Source organism: Myotis lucifugus, unplaced genomic scaffold (genome assembly GCF_000147115.1).
Source record: "Myotis lucifugus unplaced genomic scaffold, Myoluc2.0 scaffold_8, whole genome shotgun sequence".
NCBI lineage: Eukaryota > Metazoa > Chordata > Mammalia > Chiroptera > Vespertilionidae > Myotis > Myotis lucifugus.
This window is the reverse complement of record NW_005871056.1, coordinates 2227033-2247064: the sequence shown is the minus strand read 5'-3', so window position 1 is coordinate 2247064 and position 20032 is coordinate 2227033. Positions and strand designations below refer to the sequence as shown.

Genomic DNA, 20032 nt, shown 5'->3' with positions numbered 1-20032 from the left:
ATGTGTTCATTGAAATTAATAAAACAATGCTTTATTTATCCGGCATCAGGGAAGGTGGTATTCCACCTTCAAGTCAACTTGCTAAGCTACCTCTGGAGGCATTTTCATCCTGTCCTTGTCAATGGCTTGAGGCAAAAACGACTCTCAAATGCATGCCCCCCATGTTGCCTTGTTGAAGGGCATACATAATTCAGTCTTCCCTGGGGGACTCTGGGAACAGTGGTGAAGGTGACACAGGTGTCCCCTTGGACTCCTGACATGTACTGGACTATTCACTCTGCACTCAAGGGGGTGGCCCCCATTTCCAGCTCCATGGGATGCTTTTCAGCCTCAACCCCCCTCCCCCATTACAGTAATCTCTGGAAGGCCAGCTGCTGTCAGAGCCGTCTCCACGCCCCACACCGCTGTAGGCGAGGAGACAAGACGGCCAGGCCTTCTATGTGTGTGTGTGAATATGCGTTAAAAACTCGGGTGATGGCTGATGGACCTTCTGCGGGGATCTGTGGTGTTGACACTGTTATTGCTCCTCTGTGTCTCGTCTGCTTTCGTCCCACCTCCCAAAAGTTGTGTTCTAGACATCTGAGTTGCTGCATGGACCACGTCCAGCTAAGCGATGGTTTGCACAGGATGGAGTCATAGAAGGAAGATCTGCTGGCTGGAGGCGAGCAGAAGAAATAAAGTTCATGCATCGAAGGCGAGTTAAGAACCTGCGCATACAGGTAATGAGCAGCTCTAGTGGTAACGTCCCCAGACTACAAGCAGCCAGGCGTCCTTCAGTGGTGAGTGGATAGCAAACCGGGGCACATCGACAGCATGGAATACTAGACGGCAACAAAAGGGAACACATGTGGATAAGTATCCCTTGCATGCATTGCAAGAGCATTAGGCCGAGTGGAAAAACACACACACACGACCAGAACAGTCCCTAAAGGGTTGCATACTGATTTCATGTATGTAACACACCTGAATGAGAAAATGGTGGTAGAGAGGAGGCTGAGGCTGTGGAGGCGGGAACAGGGAGCTCCTGCCCTGACCGTGGTGGTAGCTCCTCGATTCTATACAGAATCATCCACACACACACAATAAAGAGAGAGAGTGCCCACAGAAAGGGGTGAAACCCGAGTAGGCCTGCGGTTGAGTTGATAATAATGTACAGACATCAATTTCCTGGTCTCGATAACGGTCCTCTGGGTAAGTCAGATGCTATCATTGGAGGAAGCCGGGAGAGGGTAGGAAGGAACTCTGTACAACTTCTATGTGAGTCTAAAATTACTTCAAAATAAAAAGTTAAATTTCTTTTTTTTAAAGTCTATGTAAGAAATCCACTTGAAACCATTTCTGACTTACCTTGTGTTCTCATGATCTCTGGCATCTTTCCCTCCAATTGTAAGTTTTCCGTTTATGTATAACGTTGCAGTATGATTTCATATGACTTTATGGCCCGTAACATCATTTTTTCCCCTGGAGTTCTCCTTTCTGTTTTTCCCCATTATAGTTATAATTATAAAAATAATTGTTATTCATCATGACTTTATCTGAAGTCTCTCATTTACTTAAACCAGTGACCCAGATTTACAACATCTCGGGGGAGGCCAGGAGGGCGGGGGTGGGGGGTGGGGGCTGGCAGGAATGCAGACACTGGCCTGCGGTGTCCATAGGCAGTTCTGTGCTGTTTTTCCCGCTGCTTCCCCAGTGCCTAGAACAGCGTCTGAAACGCTCAGTACACACTTGTTGCCCGCATGTCGGCGGGCCCAGAGGGGTGTGTCCGTGTGACCATAGGATATGCAGGTGTCCTTTTCTTGTATCCTACCAACTATATGTGAAGGCAGTTTTATGGAAAGAGGAGGGAAAGGGAGGGAGGAGGGGGAGGTCAAGGGACAGGGAGGAGGGATGAGAGGAGGGTATTTATTGTAATGCAGACGCTTCCTTAGGCCTCTCCCCAGACAACCCCAATTCGATTCTCGGGACACGCCCCCCACCCCCTCCTCAGTTCCAAGTTTCAGCTGAAGACTTCACTTTCCTGGGGAAGCCTATTTGTACCCCTTCCTCCTAGTCCAGGGCGGATCATGTCCCTCCTCCACTCTTGAGCCCACCTTTCTCAGCCTCACAAATCATCTCACTCAGACTTTCCAGGGGCTCCATGGTGGGAAGTTCCTCTGGGACAGTCCCTGGGCTGGGCTGCCCTCGGGACACACTTCAGTCACCACCTGTAGACTCCCGGTAAAGGTGGTGTGGCCTGTCACATCCGTTTTGGAGGGCTGTAGGGCGCGGCTATAGGGTTAAGCCTCGGACTGACCTGTTGGCAAAGCCACAAACAAGTCCCAGCTTAGAGGGCAGGGTCCTCTTAGCATAATTAGGCTTGACCTTATGACCTCCCTAGATCCTTCCTGGGTAGCTAATGGGCTGTGGGAGGTGCAGCAAGTGCTGCCAAAAGAAGTGAAACTCACAAGAACATTGTAACTATGGTAACCACTACCTTGTTTACCTCTGTCTATAAAATAAAGGCTCAGCTTGCTGTCTGGACCTCTCTCTGTGGCCTCAGCCAGCACAGGAAGATCCACCTAGACCCAGCTTATTGTCTTTGTCATTTCTCCATCCTTCACCGCCCTCACTCAGGCTTTCAAACCCTTGGCTGAGCTGGCTCGGCACAGAGGGCAGTGATGTCTACACCCTCAATATAGATGTTTATGCAGCCTCTCCTTGTGCAGGGGGTGGTGGCAGGTGGGGACACTCCCCATGAGCCAGATCTTTTACTTACTTTAACTCATCTGCTCCTCACACGTGTCTCATGAGGCAGGCGATGTATCTGGCTTCCAGGTGGGAAAATGGAGGTTCAGAGAGGTTGTGCAAGTTCTCAAGGGCACATAGCGTGTGTGGAAAAGCCCTTCTGGAACCCAGATCCACTGGCTGCACAATCCCACCTTCCTGCTATTGCATACCTTTCCCGGGAGAGCTCCTTGCTCTGGGTGCATACAGAGAGTTGCACAAATTGCAGCATATGGAGCAAAACCAGGTGGAACGTTTAGTCAGATCTATATAGGAAACTCTGGGTCACTCACGGAAGCCTGATTTGTCTGTTCCGAGAAAAGGGCCTGAGTCCCAGTGTCACTTTGGGTCATACGTCATGAACTGAGTCCCGGACAGATGTGGGGCACTTCCCCAGGTGTTTCTGAGAAAAGAGCACCAGCTTTTAGAATGTGTTTTGCAGATCTGAGGGAACATCAGCAATGAGGTGGGTAGACCAGACCTTTCCAGGGGTGAGGGCCAAAGGGGCAGGGTGGTGGGGTGTGTGTAGGGGGGGAGGAATGATCGGTGGGAACACCAGGAAGTTTCATGGCAGGTGCTAATGGTGACTCACCATTGCTACCTACTTTGAATTTTGTCCAAAGTCAACTGCATTCTGGGAAAAGCACTTCACCACATCCCTCTCAGGAGGAGGCTTGGAGCCAGCAGGTCCCTCCTCCAAACCTGGTCGTTATTTGCTTCAGAAACCATCTTCCTGGGCCCAGGGCCACCTCCTGGCCTGGCCATCTCACCAGGCCTGACTTCTTTGAATGGACTGGGAGGACATCTGAATCTATTGTGGGTTAAAAGCCACTTTGCCTGCATTGCATCTGCCTCTGAGTGACAGCTATGGCTTCTAGTAACTCTCTTTCTTGACTGAAAAAGTCCTTTAAGACGTGGCCACTGAGCTTCATACACTACAGAGTTGAATAATATTATGGTCACTTCTCTAAGGAATCTAGTGCTAATAAAACAAGGTGGTAGGAATTAGAACCAAAAGGCATCCCACGTACTATGAGCAAGTTTGTTTCATGAAACTTCTATTTCTCTCTGTGTGTGTTTATGTCCAGGATGTGGCACAGGTTCCTTCCTATTGCATAGCTGTGTCCCTAGAGTGGTCTCCTGGGTGACTGGCTTTTGCTAATGTGGTTGAAAATGACATTTACTTTGAGGTCAAGGTGGCTGGGTCCTTGAATCACCACATGGAGGAGAGCCACCCACAAACCAGGAGCCCTCGCACTGCAGGTGTGTGAGAAATGAACATTTCTTGTTAAGCCGCTAATGTTGTGGGACCTGTGAATTATAGCACCTGTGTAGTGTACTGAGAAATGTATTTCTTAATGTGGGTATGGCCAAAAGTTTGAAAAAAGCACCCGATCTAACCATCTTATTTTTCAGATGGAGAAACCGAGTCTCCTGAATGAGCTGGGGCCAAACCCTGCCTGGGCAGGAGGGTCAAGGCCGTGAGGTCTTGGTAGGCTTTGTGCACAGAAACGGGGCAGAGATGACTGCCGGGCTGCGGACTCGTGGTACAGTGCTCCTCCGACTCCGCATGAACCTCGGGGGTAGAGCTGACATCTGCTCTGCAGGGGGACCTCCACCCACAGCTGAGGCAGGAAGGGTGACCTCCTCCTGGCTCTGCTGAACTAGCTCTCACCTGCCCCGCTCGGCTCTGTGGTTAACATCTCTGCAGCACACAGCCAGACTTTCTCTGAAAGTCTGAGTTTCTCTGAATTCTCTGAGGCACCGGATTCTGAGAAGCCAGCAGCAGCCTTGCCCATGCCACCAGGGCCCTCGGTGAGCCACACGCCCACAGGAACACACACCCAGGGACCCGGCCTCCATGTTCTGCTGCAGTGAGTTTGGCCCTTGAGTCTTCCAGCTGAGGCTCGCCCTGGACATTGGAGGCACCGTGATAAACCGTCCCAACTATGTTCTCTGTCTTCCTGACCCACACAGCCCCTGAGCATTGTAGGTGCTTGTTTATGCCACCACGTTGTGGGTAATGTGAAGTGCAGCCCCAGTGACTGGCACTGTGGACAGCGTGGAATCTAACAATAGGACCCCCCCCACCCCCAAGAGCAGTGCCGTGGCCGAGAGGGGCAGGTGGAGCCTCGCCACTGAAGGTGGCGTTCACCAGGGGCAAGTCGGAGAGCAGCAAGGGTGCCTGGGACAGAGGACGCAGCCTGGGCACGGCCATGAGCTGGGAAAGGGACTAGCAGGAGGAGGCCAGGGGGGCTGGGGTACGGCCCGGGGGGTTGGCACTGGGGGGTCCAGGGAGCTGCCCTTCATCTGAGGGCTTGGAGGATGGCCCTTGGTCAGATCTGCTTCCTGACGAGGTGGGACGGGCAGTCAGAAGAGCGGGGCCACTGGCCAGGCCCACAGGGGACGAGGCCTCCACTGTGGTGGGAGGTGGGGAAAGGGGTCTGTCCAGCTGTGGGACGAGGACGGAGGCTGTGTGGGGACCAGTGGTGTCTGGACAGCTGGATGGATGCGGGACCAGGGCCAGAGGCCAAGGGGCAGGAGGTGGGGGTTCCGTGCTGAGGGGAGCACGTCGCTGGAAGGGCTGTGGACGGTGCCCTCCTCTCTCTGGCCTGGCCTTCGCTGGCTGTCCTTCCCCTGGAGGAGCCCACGGGAGGGGACGCCCCCTGCGGCCCTGTCACCCCTGCAGTTGTGCCTGGTGACATATCCCTCCATTCCGAGTCTGAGGTCAGGCCCGGGAAGCCTCTGGGGTCGCCCCAGTGGGGCACGCTGTCTGGCTGGACCTGAATGATGGGCGGCCTGCGCGGGAAAGGCAGCTGGCGGGGCCGCGCTCAGACCCAGCATCCCCGGAGCAGGAGGCGGAGCCCTCACTTCCCAGCAGGAAGGCCTGGCTGACTCCCCGGGCGCTGCCCACCAGGCTCACCTCTGGGCCTCCCAGGCTGCAGGGAGGACTTCCTCTGGGCTCCCTTTGAGTTTAAACCCTTTCAGGGCTCTTCCCAGGCAAATCGAGGGGCACTTGTGTCCCCTGCACCGCGTGGCCTCACTCTGAGGGGGGTTCCGCTGGATCTGCTGAAGGAACAAGTGAACCAACGTTGGACGAATTCTCTGGGCGGACCCCCCCCCTCCCCGCTTCCCCCCTCCTCACCAGCAGGTGTGCCGCTCAGAGCCCAGACATCTCGGGTGCCGTGCACATCCTTGCGAGGCTGAGCTTGCTGCCTGGGAGGCCAGTTACCGAGAAACGCAGCTGCCCACAGCTCCTCCACCGCCCACAGCTCCTCCACTGCACGACCCGCGTGGGCAGCGTCACCTTAGGAGCGGCCACGCGGGGGCCTGGGAACAAGCCGGGGCTGGTGACACCTTCCTCTGCTGACCGGGGCCAGGGAGGGGCCTCGTCTGCAGGGACTCGGGACCCCCCGAACCACCCGCACCCATCACCCCAGCGGAGGGTGGACCAGGGACGTGGCTGCCGCTGGGGGGCCTGGGCGGAGGTGTCAGTGCGAGTTCCAGCCCTGAGACCCCAGCGTGGCTGTGACGTGGGAGGAGGCACAGCAGGAGCAGGAGGGGAGGGGACCCAGGGGAGGGGAGGTGCCCTCACTCGCCTGCTCAGCTGTGGTGGGAGCTGCTCCGGAGGTGTCATTCCCGCCAACTTCCCGGCAGTGGAGCAGCTTTGGGGGGGGGGGGGGCAGGGGGGATGCTCAGGTAGAGGCTCTGGAAGGGCGGCCGAGGGTCTTCCCAAGGCACACAGGCTGTACAGGCCTCTGCTCCCAGCCTGTGCCAGTGGGGTGTGCCCGTGTGGGCACCGGTCAGGGAAGCAGCACGAGCCATGGCAGAGCCTGTGGTTAAGGAAGTCCCTTGGGGAGGGGGTGGGGGTGACCCATGGGAGGGCAGGCCCCTTGGCTGGGCCTGGGACAGAGGCCCGTTAGGGATGGGCCCGAGCACAGCTGCTGTGGAGGGAGCCCTGGCTCCCCGGCTCTGCGGAAGCTGACAGGCTGCCTGTGCCTTCCCAGTTTGTCATGCACGGCTTGGAGTGCACCCCCCCCCCGCCTCTTTCCAAACCCCACATTAGTTGGTGTCAGTGAGGCCCCCAGGACAAACTTGGTGCTGAGGGAGTGTGGGGAGGTGGAACCTGTCGCCCCCCCCCCCCCCCATGGCCTCTGAGACCAGCAGGCTGAGCAGAGCAGCTGCAGGGTGGGCCCCTGGGGTCCATGGCCAGGCCTCCAGGGCCCAGGTCAGTGGGAGGGTGGGGCTGCACGGCCTCGGGGGACTCTTTGGGAGCGAGCATCACCTATGACACTGTCCTGCACTTCGCCACGTGTCCCTGTTCTGCGTGCTTTAAGTGAGTTGCCCTGTTTAATCCTCAGCACACCCTGTGAAGCAGGCGATTTAGGGTTAGCTGTGCGCAGAATAAGAGGCTGGGGCCCCAGAGGTTAAGCAACTTGCCTCACTTGGAGAGAAAGGGATGGGAGCTGGGTGCGAGCCGTGAGTCAGGCCTGAGTACCCCCGGCCCTGCGCGGAGGTGTGGGCGCTGCCCCACCTGCTGGGCACCCATGGCACCACTGGGTGAGGCCAGGCCAGCATCCTGTGCCCTGACCCCGCCTGGAACAAGTCAAGCTGCGTTCTCATTCCATATTAGCCTTTTATTAACCATAGGGAATGGGATCACTTTGCCAACAGGATAAGTCATTTCTGAGTCAGTATGAGTTATAGCATAAAGATGAACGAGAAAAAAGCAACAGATATAAATGGCAGGACTGAGTACCCATAAATCAGACGAACTGTGCCATTGTGAGAAAATTATTATGACAACTTTTACATCAAAGTGGTTCAATCCTGTTTATAGGAACCGTGTATCTCATTTTAACACGATAAAAAGAGCTTCTGAAAGGAATACTGAGGAAGGGTTCTGGCCTGAGAGAAGGAAGCCTGGCTTGCCAGCTGCTGCCCCAATTCATCCGGCCGCCTCTCCCGCCCCACGGACCCCAGGCCTGTGCGGGCCGGGGCGGATGCACATCTGCGGGAGGAGGGTGGCACGGCTGCGTGGCGGGCTCCACAGGACAGCCACTCCGCATCGGGGAGCAAGTCCTCCATCCGCTCTTGTTCTGTAATGACCCCTGGGGTGGCTTTTAAAGAAACAATACAATAGAAACAAAAAGAATAAATTTGGGTCCACTCTGGCAGGTTATCATTCGGAGACAACCGAACTGCCACAGAATTTTATAACTGTTTGTCGTCTACTTCTTGTTAATGGTGAACAATCAACCCCCCCCCCCCCCCCCCAATGATGTACGAGATCCTGCTCAGTTGTATGCAGGGGAGGCTGGGTTTACTGTTAGTCACATTCGTTCTCACCGACTGCTGTGAGCGGAGGCTACTCGCAGGAGGCCATCTCCGGAGAGTCCAGTATAACGAAGAGTTCGGAGTCTGTATGACCCCTTGGCAGCCACACAAGGTGAGGCAAGGTCATCACGACTTCCTTTCCCTAAGCTGTAACTCCACGGGTAGGTCCACATGTAACCTCACTCGGATTCCTCACTGATCCGAGAGGAATGCATGACCACAGGGAGGGGCATGTATAAAAAAGGTAGATGACAACAAGAATTAATCTAAGCTTTATGTATATAAAATTTAACTGCTGATGATCAAAACACAAGAGGGTTCCAATGATTATCACATTTGTTAAAGAAAAAAATATATATTCGGGATTTTAAAATTGTGCCGTTACACCTAAGTACCTGATGAAATAATAAAAAGGAACATAATTCTTTAATAGCACTGTAACTAATAAAAATGCAAACAATGCTCAATTATGAAGAATAAAAACAAGTCACTTAAAAAAGGTAAGACCCCATAAACCTATGGGAGTTTGAGGGTGGCCATGTCTGCACCCCCGCCTCCCCATGGGTTTCCTTCCTCTGAGGCGTGAGCAGTTTGTTGGGGCCACAGAAGCAATGCCTCTGAGGGACCCCAATGGCTCTCTTGTGGCACCGACATGGAAGCCCAGAATGAGGACCTGCCTGTGTGCTGGCAGGGCTGAGGTCTCAGTGACCCTGACGTAGGAACCAGCCCAGAGCTTCTCGGAGGGGTGGTGTCCGGTGGCCGCCGTGGGGCCAGTGACACTGCTCTCATGGCTCTGGCTCTCAGGCAGAAGAAATGCTGAAAGTAAGCAGACGACCCTGCTCTGCCGCCAGGAGACAGCCAGCTCCACGGGCCCAGCGAGGACAGCGCCGCACTCTAGAACCTTCCCAGCCAGGTCCTGCACAGCGGCAAGGCCCCTCACCGCGGGACCTCGGGGGGCTCAGGAAGTATCAAGGGGACACTGGCAGCAACCTACTCAGCGAGTCACCCCCACAGGCGCTGAGCGGACCACGCAGGCCGGGCCGTGCTAATCAGCGCATCTCACAACCTGGAGAACCATTCACCCTGCAGGCTGGTGTGATAGGGGATGTCCCTGCTAGAGTTTAAGGACTGACTGCAGAGCTACTAGAAGCCCCTCTGGCTCTCGAGTCTACCATTTTCTGGAGCGGGAGCGGGAGGCCTGCCATCACATTCGTGTAGAGGAATCATGGTCGCAGTGGCGGGATGGAAAGGGTGTCTGTTGCCAGGAAAGCACTCACTGCCAGAGGCCTCGCCATCTCAAAGGAGGAGCCCGGAGAGCCAGTCCCCAGGGCAGGCCTGCTCACCTTGACCTTGTTTTCACAGGTGAAGCATGATTGTGTGAGGAGGGCAGGGATGGCCAGAGGGATCTGGCCGGAGGCCTGGAAACGCATCCTTTAACAAATGAAAAAACCTAAACTCATCACACCTAACTGAGCCATAAGTTCAGACCCCGTTTCTAAAGATCACCGGAACTACTGAGAGGTCAGTAATGTTTTCTTCCAGCCCCGGAACCCCGGTCCTTTCTGGTGCATCGGGCTTTGTCGTATGAGTGCCCAAGGGAGAAAGGAAATCGGCTGAGACAGCTTTCCAGAGAGAGAGTGTCCTTGCTATCAATCACTTTTCTCTCCCGGATGCTCTGAGGGAGGGAAGACTAGAAACCAACTCTTCTTCCTTCTGGATATAAGAGGTGGAGTTGCCACACCATCGTTGGGGAGCATAGAACAGTGTGGAACTGGACCCTTAACCCAGCCCTACCTCAGGGAGGGGATGGGGAGGGGTTAGGGAAGAGCCTAAAGCCCTGTCTGCATCTTGGTGACCATCAGACTGTATGCTCTGCGGCACCATTTGCTTTTCTCTGAAGGTTCTGATGGGTGGCTCGGATGCCACATTGCATGCTGGGAAAGAAGCGCTGGTTTCAGAGGGGTCTCCACTGGGGGGGCCTCAGCTGGGCCTTGAGGCTGCTGAAGGGGACGGCTGGGCTCTGTGTCAGATGTCCAGGGGGCTCACAATGGTGAAGCCGGAGTCCTTGCTGTTGCTGCTGCTGTCGTCGTCAGGGCTGGAGCTGGGGTTGCTGGAGGAGGCCGAGGCCGGGCCCATGAGAGGGTCAGAGAACACCAGCGGGAAGCGGGCCAGGCCCTCGCCCTTCCCAGATGTGCTTCTGAGGGTGCGGAGCGGCTGGGCCTGGCCGGAGAGGGGCGCCCTGGCACTGCCTCCCCCGTCCTCTTTGGAAACCAGGATGAAGTCCTCCGAGCTCCCTTCATCCGCGTGCACGGGCGCTTCCGAAGAGGCCTGTGGAGCACAGTCAGGAGCACAAGGATGAGACAGACACCAGAGGACGAGAGAGCTGAGTGGGGCCCAGGAGCTGGGGTGCGCTCCACAGGAAACTGGCCCCTCGCCCTGTGCTAGTCCTTGGAAAGACACCCGGTGCTCCCCCTCTGAAGCTGGATGCTGGTTCCCGGGGGAACCGAGTGGACCAGCTCAGAGGCTGTTGGGAGGGGCGGCTCGGGAAGCAGCCAGCAGGCTACAGGCAGATTCCTATCAGCTTCTCGTGGCACCTGCCATGCAAGTCACTCATCCTCCTCAGCTTTAACCCCTCACCTGTGAGTGGGGATAAGGACAGTGTCTTGTTCCCAGTGTGTGGTCACCGAGCTGTGAGATGGCGTGGCGGGATGTGAATCGCACAGGACTGGCTCCCTAACTAAGCCCAGGTCCGGAGGGACGGCCACCTGCTTGAGGACAGCCCTAGGAGGGCCCAGGGCACTTGGTCTCAGCCAGCGCCTCCTGGGAATGCACCTGGGGGCCCTGGGACAGTGTGGTAACTGGTAGGTTCTACGAACATGAAAAACAGGCATGGAAGTACAAAGCATATGCCCAAAAGCATAGAGATGGGATTGCTTTGCAATGTTGTCCTTTCTTTCTAAGCAATGATGACTAGCGTTTAGTGTTTTAGCTAAAGATGATGTTCATGAACATCAGTAAGTGTTTTGAGCTAAGACCAGAGATAGAAGAAGAGCCAGTCTAATCAAACATGTTCCAAAGCCAACCTGGCAGAAAGCACACCTACCCTGGTGCTGATGGGAGCTTATGTGGTGCCCACACCTGCTCTCCCACCTGCCTGCCCACTGCCCCACAGTGTGGGTAGGGACTGGTACAGGGGGCTGAAGTCTAATGAGATGTAGAGCCCCTTGGCTGGAAGGGCTCCCCTAGGTCCTCTGGCCTCAAGACTGGCATGGCCAAGGCCACCTGTGAGCTGTGGGCACAGCCTGGACAGGTAGCCAGCAACGCTTCTAAGGGAAATCTGGGCCCAACTGACATGCCCCTGTCTGAATCTCCTGTTCTCCTTGGTGACATGGGGTGGGGGTGCAGGGTGAGTGGCTAAATCATGGTTCAGGTGGCTCCTCCTGACATTTGTCTACCTTTAAGATATTGAATTGGAGGACAGAAACAGAATTTGCCTTTAAAATTACAGTGTTGAAAGAACAGGCCTTGAGGTTCTTGAAGCTGTCCATCAACATATTAATTCTTTCAAAACTCGAGAGAGCACAGCACATGGCACTCTGGTAGATGCAATGTGATCACGTATGGCACTAGGGCAGTTTGGCAGAGAAAGACTGTCCTTTCATCCCATTACTGTCCCTCTGCTCAAGGTGCCCCTGCTCAGGGCTGTGTCGCTAGGAGGGATGTCTGAGTGGGGCTTGTCCTCCCACACGTGTGCACGTGGACCTGAAGCTCGACCTCCCAGCTCCCATGTGGGGACACTTGGTTCGTATGACCATTCTTCTGCACTGTAAACTGAAAACTTGTGCTGGTAACAGGTAGGTTCTTATAAATATGAAAACCAGGAATGACAACTGCAAAGTATAATGAAGTTCTCAATTTAGCAAATTCATGACTGTGTTTGAAAGGTCTTTTTCTGTAGCATTTTTACACATTCAACTAAAAGAACCACACTAAGTTTTTTAATAAAATGGCCAATTAAAATTGGTTGGGGCTCAACAAAATTTGAATAAATAATTATTGAAAAATTAAACATCTGTGCAGGGAAAGAGGATTAGGACAAACTAATCAAGTTAAACTTGCAACTTTAATGTATTCATGTGGCTACAATGCAGACTCAAAATGCTCCATGAAAACTTCCCTTAGAGCTGGTGAAATTAACCACACAGGGTTCTCTCATCTTGAAGAGTACTCTTAAAACTAAAAAACTCCTGTTCTAATGTATCATTTTGCTTTTTTAAAATCATAAAAAATAAATAATTTACAAGCATCTGGATGCTAGTTTTTGAGAAAGTGACTTAGATGAGATTTTGCTAATGTTCATTTTTCAAGCTGAGCTTTGTAAGCCATTTGAAAAGAATATTATTAGGGATTTTCAGTCCTGTCAGATGATGACAGTGAGGCGGCATGGCGGAGTAGGAAGCTTATTGCACTGGGACAAGTTCTGCAAACATAATGTCTGGTGAGCCATGGGCCTCTTAGGCCTCTTTTTCTCTCTGGTAAAACAAGGAAGCAGTACTAAGTGCGTGAGGAATCTCTTAGATCTCTTCTAACTGGAAAATTCTGTGACTTCCTGTTAGAATAGCTTATACACAATGTAGACACGTTACAGCCTACAGGCCAAATCCCACCTGCAACCTGTTTTTGCACAGCTCAAGCTGTGAATGGCTTACACATTTTTAAAGGGTTGTAGAAACAAACAAACAAACACACCAAATACAAAACCAAACATATGACAGAGACCCTGTGTGGCCTGCAATACTTACTATCTGGCTCTTTACAGAAAAAGTTTGCCAACCTCTCTGCCTCAGAGGATGGACATTAATGCAAAGTCCTTCCCCATGAAGGCAAAAAGGGTTCTGCCGAGGGAAACACACCAGGACAGCATTAGGAAGGCATGGGCAGCACGTCCTGTGCTACAGGGATGAAGGCATCAGCTGGAGACAACTGGCCAATGACTGAGGCAGAGACCTGGCGTTCCAGCCCCCACCATGGGCCCGGCAGGCGGTCAGGCCAAGGCTGCTGCGTAAAGGTGTGTGGGGTGCACTGCACAGCTCCGGGAGGCACTAGCCTAATTGCTATCACTGGGACTGGCACCGCCCCAGGGCACCAGAGTGTACAGCCTGTAAGGTTGTATACAGCAACCTGGGCCCAGGCCACTTGTGGTATTGCACAGGTGAACTTCGCACATGGTGATCCAAAGGGACTTCAGTAGGGATTTTATAATTCATAACTTTGAAGAACTTATGTGACTGTGCCCCCTCAATGTGACACCATTTGTCAGAGCTCTGTACCTGCTTGGTGGCCCCGGGCAGCTGGCCACTCTGGCCCTGGCCTTGGCCCTGACCGCTGTAGTGGTCGTCTGAGATGGTGATCTGCTCATTCTCCTCGGCTTCCAGCTGGCTCTGGTTGAAACGCAGGGAACCTTTGAGAATGTCTTTGATCTGTTTTCAAAGAAGAAGAAAATAAATGAGAAAGATAAATTAGTTTGTTTTTAAATGCTAGCTAAATCTCTGATACATTGAAACCAGACTTGTCACTAACAATTTTTTATAGTATGATTATCAATGTATTACCATCAGAAAGAAGGAGCAGAGAAAAATCCAACTCTATCACAGCCATTGACTTATTAATGACCAAGGAAAATGGAAGAGTCTCAATGGCCAGGTCCTCACAGGGGCAGACATGGGTGTCACCTCCTTGGCGGTTAACTGAAGGCAGGAAGCACCAGTTGCCTGCACACCCAGCCCCACTGAACAGCCCTCGGCTCCTCACGGGCTCCACTCCAGCTGACTGAGAGCAGCACAGTTTTCGTTGACATTTACATTCCCTGTAGCCCTGAAAGGGTCCTAAGGGCCACTGAACTGTAGCCCTTGGGGGTCTGAGGCCTATTGCAGGGAGGAAGACTTGTGCTCCAAGGACATTGGTATTTATGGATGTGACTGAACGGGATGCTGGACCACACGACACAGCTCTGGTGAGGAAGGGACAGGGACAGGAAAGTCAGTTTGGGCTTCAGGCTAGTCAGACAGGATCTCCAGGAGGAGCGAGAGGCACGGGAGGTGGAGACTCAGGAGGGGCTCTGTCTGGGAGGAAGTGGGGGGCTGGGGTGGGGAGACGCGGCTCTAATGTCATGGCACGCCATGCCTGAGGGTGCCCTCCCCAACAGAAATAAAAACGGAGGCCTTGGGACACAAAGTCAGATCTGTGGGCTTACCTGTTTCAATCCTGCCAGAGAAACCAGAATTTGATCTTCTTTTTCCAAATTTTCTTGTAATATCATATCTTGAATATTTACTGAAAATAGAAGAACGACATTTTATAACTAATGTTCTGAGTGTAACTTATCTGCTGCCACACTCTAACTTCAGACAAGCTTGAGAATTTTTTTGCCAAATTTCACAGCAACGATTTCCACCAAGGATGTTCTGCCAAACTGCTCTCTTAGTTTTTGTGGCCTTAAAACATGCCCTGTTCATAAGATCTTACATGCCACATTCTTAGCCACTCACTCTGAAGCTGCCCCATCGTCTCTCTCGCCTCCTTAATTCCATGAGTGCCCCTGACAGTCAAGGGAGCTGTGTATCACTCCTGGCTTGCTCTCTGTCTGCCAGTGGGGGAGGCAGAGCCAGCACAGTGCTCCCTGGCCTGGAGGCCCTGTCCCCAAATCCATGCAGACTGGCCTCTCCTCCTGGCTCAGTTCTCTGCTCCAGCATTGCCTCCTCAGAGCAGTCTTCCTGCCCATCCAACTAAAGTAGCCCAGGCCACCCTGGGCTCTCTACGGAATCATCTCTTTGACTATACTGATAGTAAGCACTTGTCGCCATCTGACATTATCACGTGCTTTTGCTGGTTTATTTGTTGTCTATCTCCCTCAATAGAACATAAACTCCCAGCCTTTAGAATAATGCCTGGTGTGTTCAAGTACACAATGAGTATTTACTGACTGACTGAATGAACAAACATGCAGAAACACTCCTGGAACTTGCATTTCAAAACACTGCTATTCTAACTATTTCCCCAAAGCATTTCCAGTAAGGGCCAAGGCAAGGACTCATATCAACAGGAGTCCAGGCTGACAATTTATTAGAATCTTCAATAAGAATAAGTCTGAACCATGCTGACAACCCCTCTCACACACTGTAGCAGAAAATCAGAAGCTTTTCTTTATTCAGAAAACGTGACTGTACTTTCTAATGAAAGGCCTGCTCCAAAACAAGAAAGCATGATGAATGGGAATGGAATAATAGATATAATTAGAGAGCAAATGTTTTTGGTTTCCTTAAAAGCCTGTAACAATTTGTTCTCTCTCAATAAAAAAAAAACAACACACACAAAACGCACTCAACAAGACATTAATGACAACCAACTGCAGAAAATTAACAAGTAACAGTTCTGTGGGCCTTTGAGAGGACTGCAAAGGTTACTTTTGTTTTTATGGCTGCTCTGGTGTTTAAGGCAGAGGTCTGAGGCCAAGGGTAGCAGTGGGTTCTGCCCCACTGAGCTGAAGGTGGGACAGATTTCCCAGCTCCCAGACCCTGAGAGGAAGCTCAACCAACGGATGCAGGAATACTAGCAGGTCTGTAGGAAGCACGGGGCTTCCTGGGTCCAAGGAACTAATGGAGGGGAGGTCTCTGGAGGCCAGACCCAGCAAAGTGGGGGAGGGGAGCAGGAAAAGAGAAAATCTGACAAACAAAAATAAAAACAAAACAAGTGTGATGTCTCCTGCCTGCCACTTGGATAGTCGACTGTGGAAGCCAAAGCATTTGGCCAAAATGCCTGGCTCCCACCCCCAAAGCAGTGGCATTTAGGGTCATAGGCAACAGGCCAATAGGGCAGTCAGCAGCTCCAGTGGGGTCCAGTGGGGACAAAGGCCCAGAAATATATGGGAACTGAGGCCAGCAGGACCCAGAGCACTCAGAGGCCTTCCTCAAACACCAGACACATGCGAGCCATCCCCGAAACTTGACATTGACACCATCTGAGAAGAGACAGAGTGGAGAAACACTGGGCACGGTTAACCTGTAAGAAAGGGAGTTGTCTTTAATTGGCAAGTTTAAGCCTTGGAAGGGAACTTCAGAACAAGATTGCACACCCCTGCGTTGAGGGTATAGATTTACCATCCCACGACAGAAGTATCAGTGTCTACCTGAGATCTTACAACACCATACTGGCCATGTTGCCTAAAAGTCCCTTGAGCCAAGCTGCCCCAGCCCTCCTCTCTTGGATGCCCTGTGTTGCTGCGAGCCTGCCAAGAGATGCGTGGTGATGCTCAAAGGAGGAGGTTGGAAGGTGGGGAAGGCAGAAGGGCTGAGTGTGCTGGAAAATGGAACAGGGCTGTGTTTCACTACAGGCCTACGCAGGAATAAAGCTCCATGTTCTGAAGGCCACTCCCCATGTGCTCTCCCTGGATAAGAGCATGAGCAGCCAACAAGCCCAGATCCTCACTGCTGCCCTGTCCTTGGGGTCTATGGAGGTGGCAGAGCTGCTGGTGGGCTACCCTGACTCCATCTCCACCCCTTTGTCACCAACATGTCCCAGATTTTATTCAGGGCAGTGCTGCGCACACTTGCCCTTTCCGTCAAGGTCGGTCATGTGACACAGCTCTGGCCAATGAGGTGTGAGATAAGACCCTCGCTGGAGCTACTGAACCAGTTCTCATAGGGGACTGACTCCGTTTGCACCTTTGGGGCCTGTACACTCCTCACTTTTGCTGCTGAAGTGCTGGCAGGGGCACCACAGGCCACCTTGCAAACATGCAGAGGAGGATCGCAGCCTCAGGACTGCGGGCGGAAAGCCACAGGAGCCTGTGGCGCTGGGTAAATCTTGGAGCTGTTATACCATCTCAGACTGCCTACCTCTGGGCTTCTTTTATTTTAGAAAGCAATAACCTACTAATTTTGTTTATTTTACTTTTTTAAAAAAAATCTGTTATTAGCAACTATGTTAGTTTCAAGATACTACAAACCGAATGTTTAAAACAAAAATCTGTTCACAGGTTTATTTGTGGAGGCTGTCAGTCCAAAGTCAAGGTGCTGGTAGGGAAGCATTCTTCGTGGGCCCTTCAGCTTGGGAGGTTCCACAACCCTTGCTGCTCCGTGGCTTTGTCTTCATCCACATGCATCCTCCCTGTGCCTGTGCCCAAATTTCCCTCTTTTCATAAGGACACCAGTCATTGGCTTAGGGCCTACCCAGTATGACCTCATCTCAATTGGATGACCTCTACAAGATTCTGCTTCCAAACAGGGTCCCACTCATAGGTTCCAGGTGGACCCAGATTTGGCGGGAACACTACTGGACACAGACAGCAGCCAAACCGCCTGTTACACAGGAGAACATCACCCACTTCCTCTGATGCAAGGGCTCCGAGGCGGCCCCACCAGTCCTCTCCTGCAGACAGAATGTGACTCAGGTCCAGGCTGGCTCTGCCGTGCACAGCATGGCTGGCCAAGGGCACGCCTGGGGCAGGAGGAGAGTCCAGAGCCTGGGGTCATCAGCCATGTACCCTCACCCACCAATCTCAGGCCTTATTTTTTGGATGGGGTCAAAGCTCACCTTTTAGAATCTCATGAAAACCAGGACTGTCTCCCTGAAAAACCACATACACATAAAACGTTCACTTAATTTTAAGGGAAAAAAACCTCTGCTATACTCAACTAAGCTGACTAGTCTCTCTTCAAGAAATCCGGGGTATAGAAATCCAAATGAAAACAAAAGGGCATCTTCAAAGGCTGTTAAACGTTTTGATTGCAAGAATTTTCATTTTACTAAGTACTGTCCACATAAATCCTTTGCCTAACCAGTTCCACTACATAGTGATTTAAGGTAGCATTTACGAACATTCCATCAATATATAACCTCTCAGCAACAAATCTGCTTTAAGTAAGTTGCAGCTCATGTAAAAATAGAACATAATGATGTCTTTTCATGCTTTAAAGTATTATAGGCAGAAATCTGAAATGTTTAAATTTCCAATGTAATGCACATTTTTCTTTATAAGAAAAAGCAGAATAAATTGTGATGTAAAGGCTCTTTCGTTTTACTTCTGTGTAGCAGGAAGATTACCTTCTTTATAATCTCATTCTAGTTAAGTGCTATCCTATATAATAAAAGGCTAATATGCAAATCGACTGAATGGCAGAATGACCAGTTACTTGATACACACTGACCACAAGGGGGCATATGCTCAATGCAGGAGCTGCCCCCTGGTGGTCAGTGCGCTCCCACAGAGGGAGCACTGCTCAGCCAGAAGCCGGGCTCATGGCTGTTGAGCGCAGCAGCGGTGGTGGGGAGCGGGCCAAAGCCGGCAGGCAGACATCCCCTGAGGGGTCCTGGACTATGAGAGGGTGCAGGCCGGGCTGAGGAGACTGCCCCCCTCAGTATATTTAAATGTGGGCACATTGAAACTGAAGGGAAAAACCTCACTTGACTAACCACTTCTGTGGAAATTACACAAAAGTCTCATCGACATAATCCTACGGTGATTCCACTCGTTTTGATGAAATGTTGAAATCACAAGACTAGACCTCTAACTCTAAGGGTAGTGGAAATGGAACACTGGCTACTTTTTCACTTTCTTAAAAACCTTATTTTCTTCCATGCTAGAATAAAAGTGTTTCCATTTTTTATTGGAATGGCTGGCACAGAAAGTTAACATAAGCCTGTATTCATTATGAGGGTAGTGGAAAGGTAACAAAAACACAACTACCATCTATTATAGTGGAGGTGGAATTGGGCAAGTTATTTAACCTCCTTGTGGTGCCTGACGGGTAATAACAGAACCTCCCCAGAGGATGACTGGGAAGAGTACACACATGAGCATAGCACCTAGCCCACTGCAGTACTTTCATTTCCACACAAACACATTATGTCATCTGAGTATCCCAACAACCACTCTCGATTAGTGCCACCATCCCAGACTGGAAAAGGCAGCCCGGATCAGAAACGCCAAGTCTGTCACCTGAGGTCTCACCACTGGAAGTGGTGGAGCTCGGATTCCACTCCCAGTCACCAGGATCCGGGCCCTCCTTCCACAATGGCACATGGCAATGAGGGAGGGCCCGAGGTCTGAAGAGGAACAGGATGGGGTCTTGACACTGATGTGATTGCCTTGGGATGTTAGTGCCCTTTATTTGGTGGTGGGGCTGACCTATATGCAAAGCAGACTGCCTGGCCATTTCCACCAGACCTCGGGGGCACGGGCACTGCATCCATCAGCTCGGGCTCTGACGACCTTGTGCTGCGATGTGTGTGCCGTAGAATGTGGAGTGCCAATCTCAGAGGGTTGTTTCAGAGAATCAGACAAGATAATCAAAGTGGCCCCCTTCTACCAGTAACCTACTGCCTCACTATTACTATTACTGCTTAGTATGTGTTTTTCTTTTCCTTCTCCAATATCTCAAATACCCAGAAAGTGGATTCTGCTCTCTGATGCTCTCTCATCTCTGGTAGAGATTTAATTATCCTGACCTCTGACAACCTCACATAAGGACTGTCCCAGACTAAACAAGAAATTTGCAGGCTGGTACAAACAGAGGGCTCACATGTGGCTGACTGAGGGCCACATGCATGCCCAGGGTGGCAGTGGTTGCAGAGGCCATTAGACAAGGAGTAGGGGGCAGACCTGTCATTTGTCACTACTGGCTTTGGCTAGGCCATTGGAATTTCTGTTCACAGAGTGTGTCCATAGGTGTCCAGAGCTTGGGAGAAGGCAGGCTTAGGAGAAAACTGTAGGCATCAAGTTCACCTTTTACCTTTTAACACAAGGTGTACACCTCTGTGTCCCTGCAAATGCCATTCCCCTTCTAGAAGGCCCTCCTCTTCTCCTAACACCACACCCCTCCTTGTTTTCAAAGTCCACCTTAAAACTGTATCCAAGCATCAACTTCCTTAT

At 51.9% G+C, this 20032-nt stretch overlaps 1 protein-coding gene across 7 annotated transcripts in view; it reads right to left on the bottom strand.

The window, feature by feature from the left end:
* Window positions 1-7382: 7382 nt before the first annotated feature.
* The window catches only part of TBC1D5 (TBC1 domain family member 5), a 417125-nt gene continuing 404475 nt past the window's right edge, over window positions 7383-20032 (bottom strand). For all 7 annotated transcript variants that reach the window (XM_014450492.2, XM_014450532.2, XM_023749459.1 and 4 more), the window contains 3 exons: window positions 14357-14436; window positions 13434-13583; window positions 7383-10431 (listed from right to left, as the gene is read on the bottom strand). In XM_014450492.2, the coding sequence (XP_014305978.1) occupies window positions 10129-10431; window positions 13434-13583; window positions 14357-14436 (533 nt within the window). In that variant the 3' untranslated portion in view covers window positions 7383-10128. The remainder of the gene's footprint in view (window positions 10432-13433; window positions 13584-14356; window positions 14437-20032) is intronic.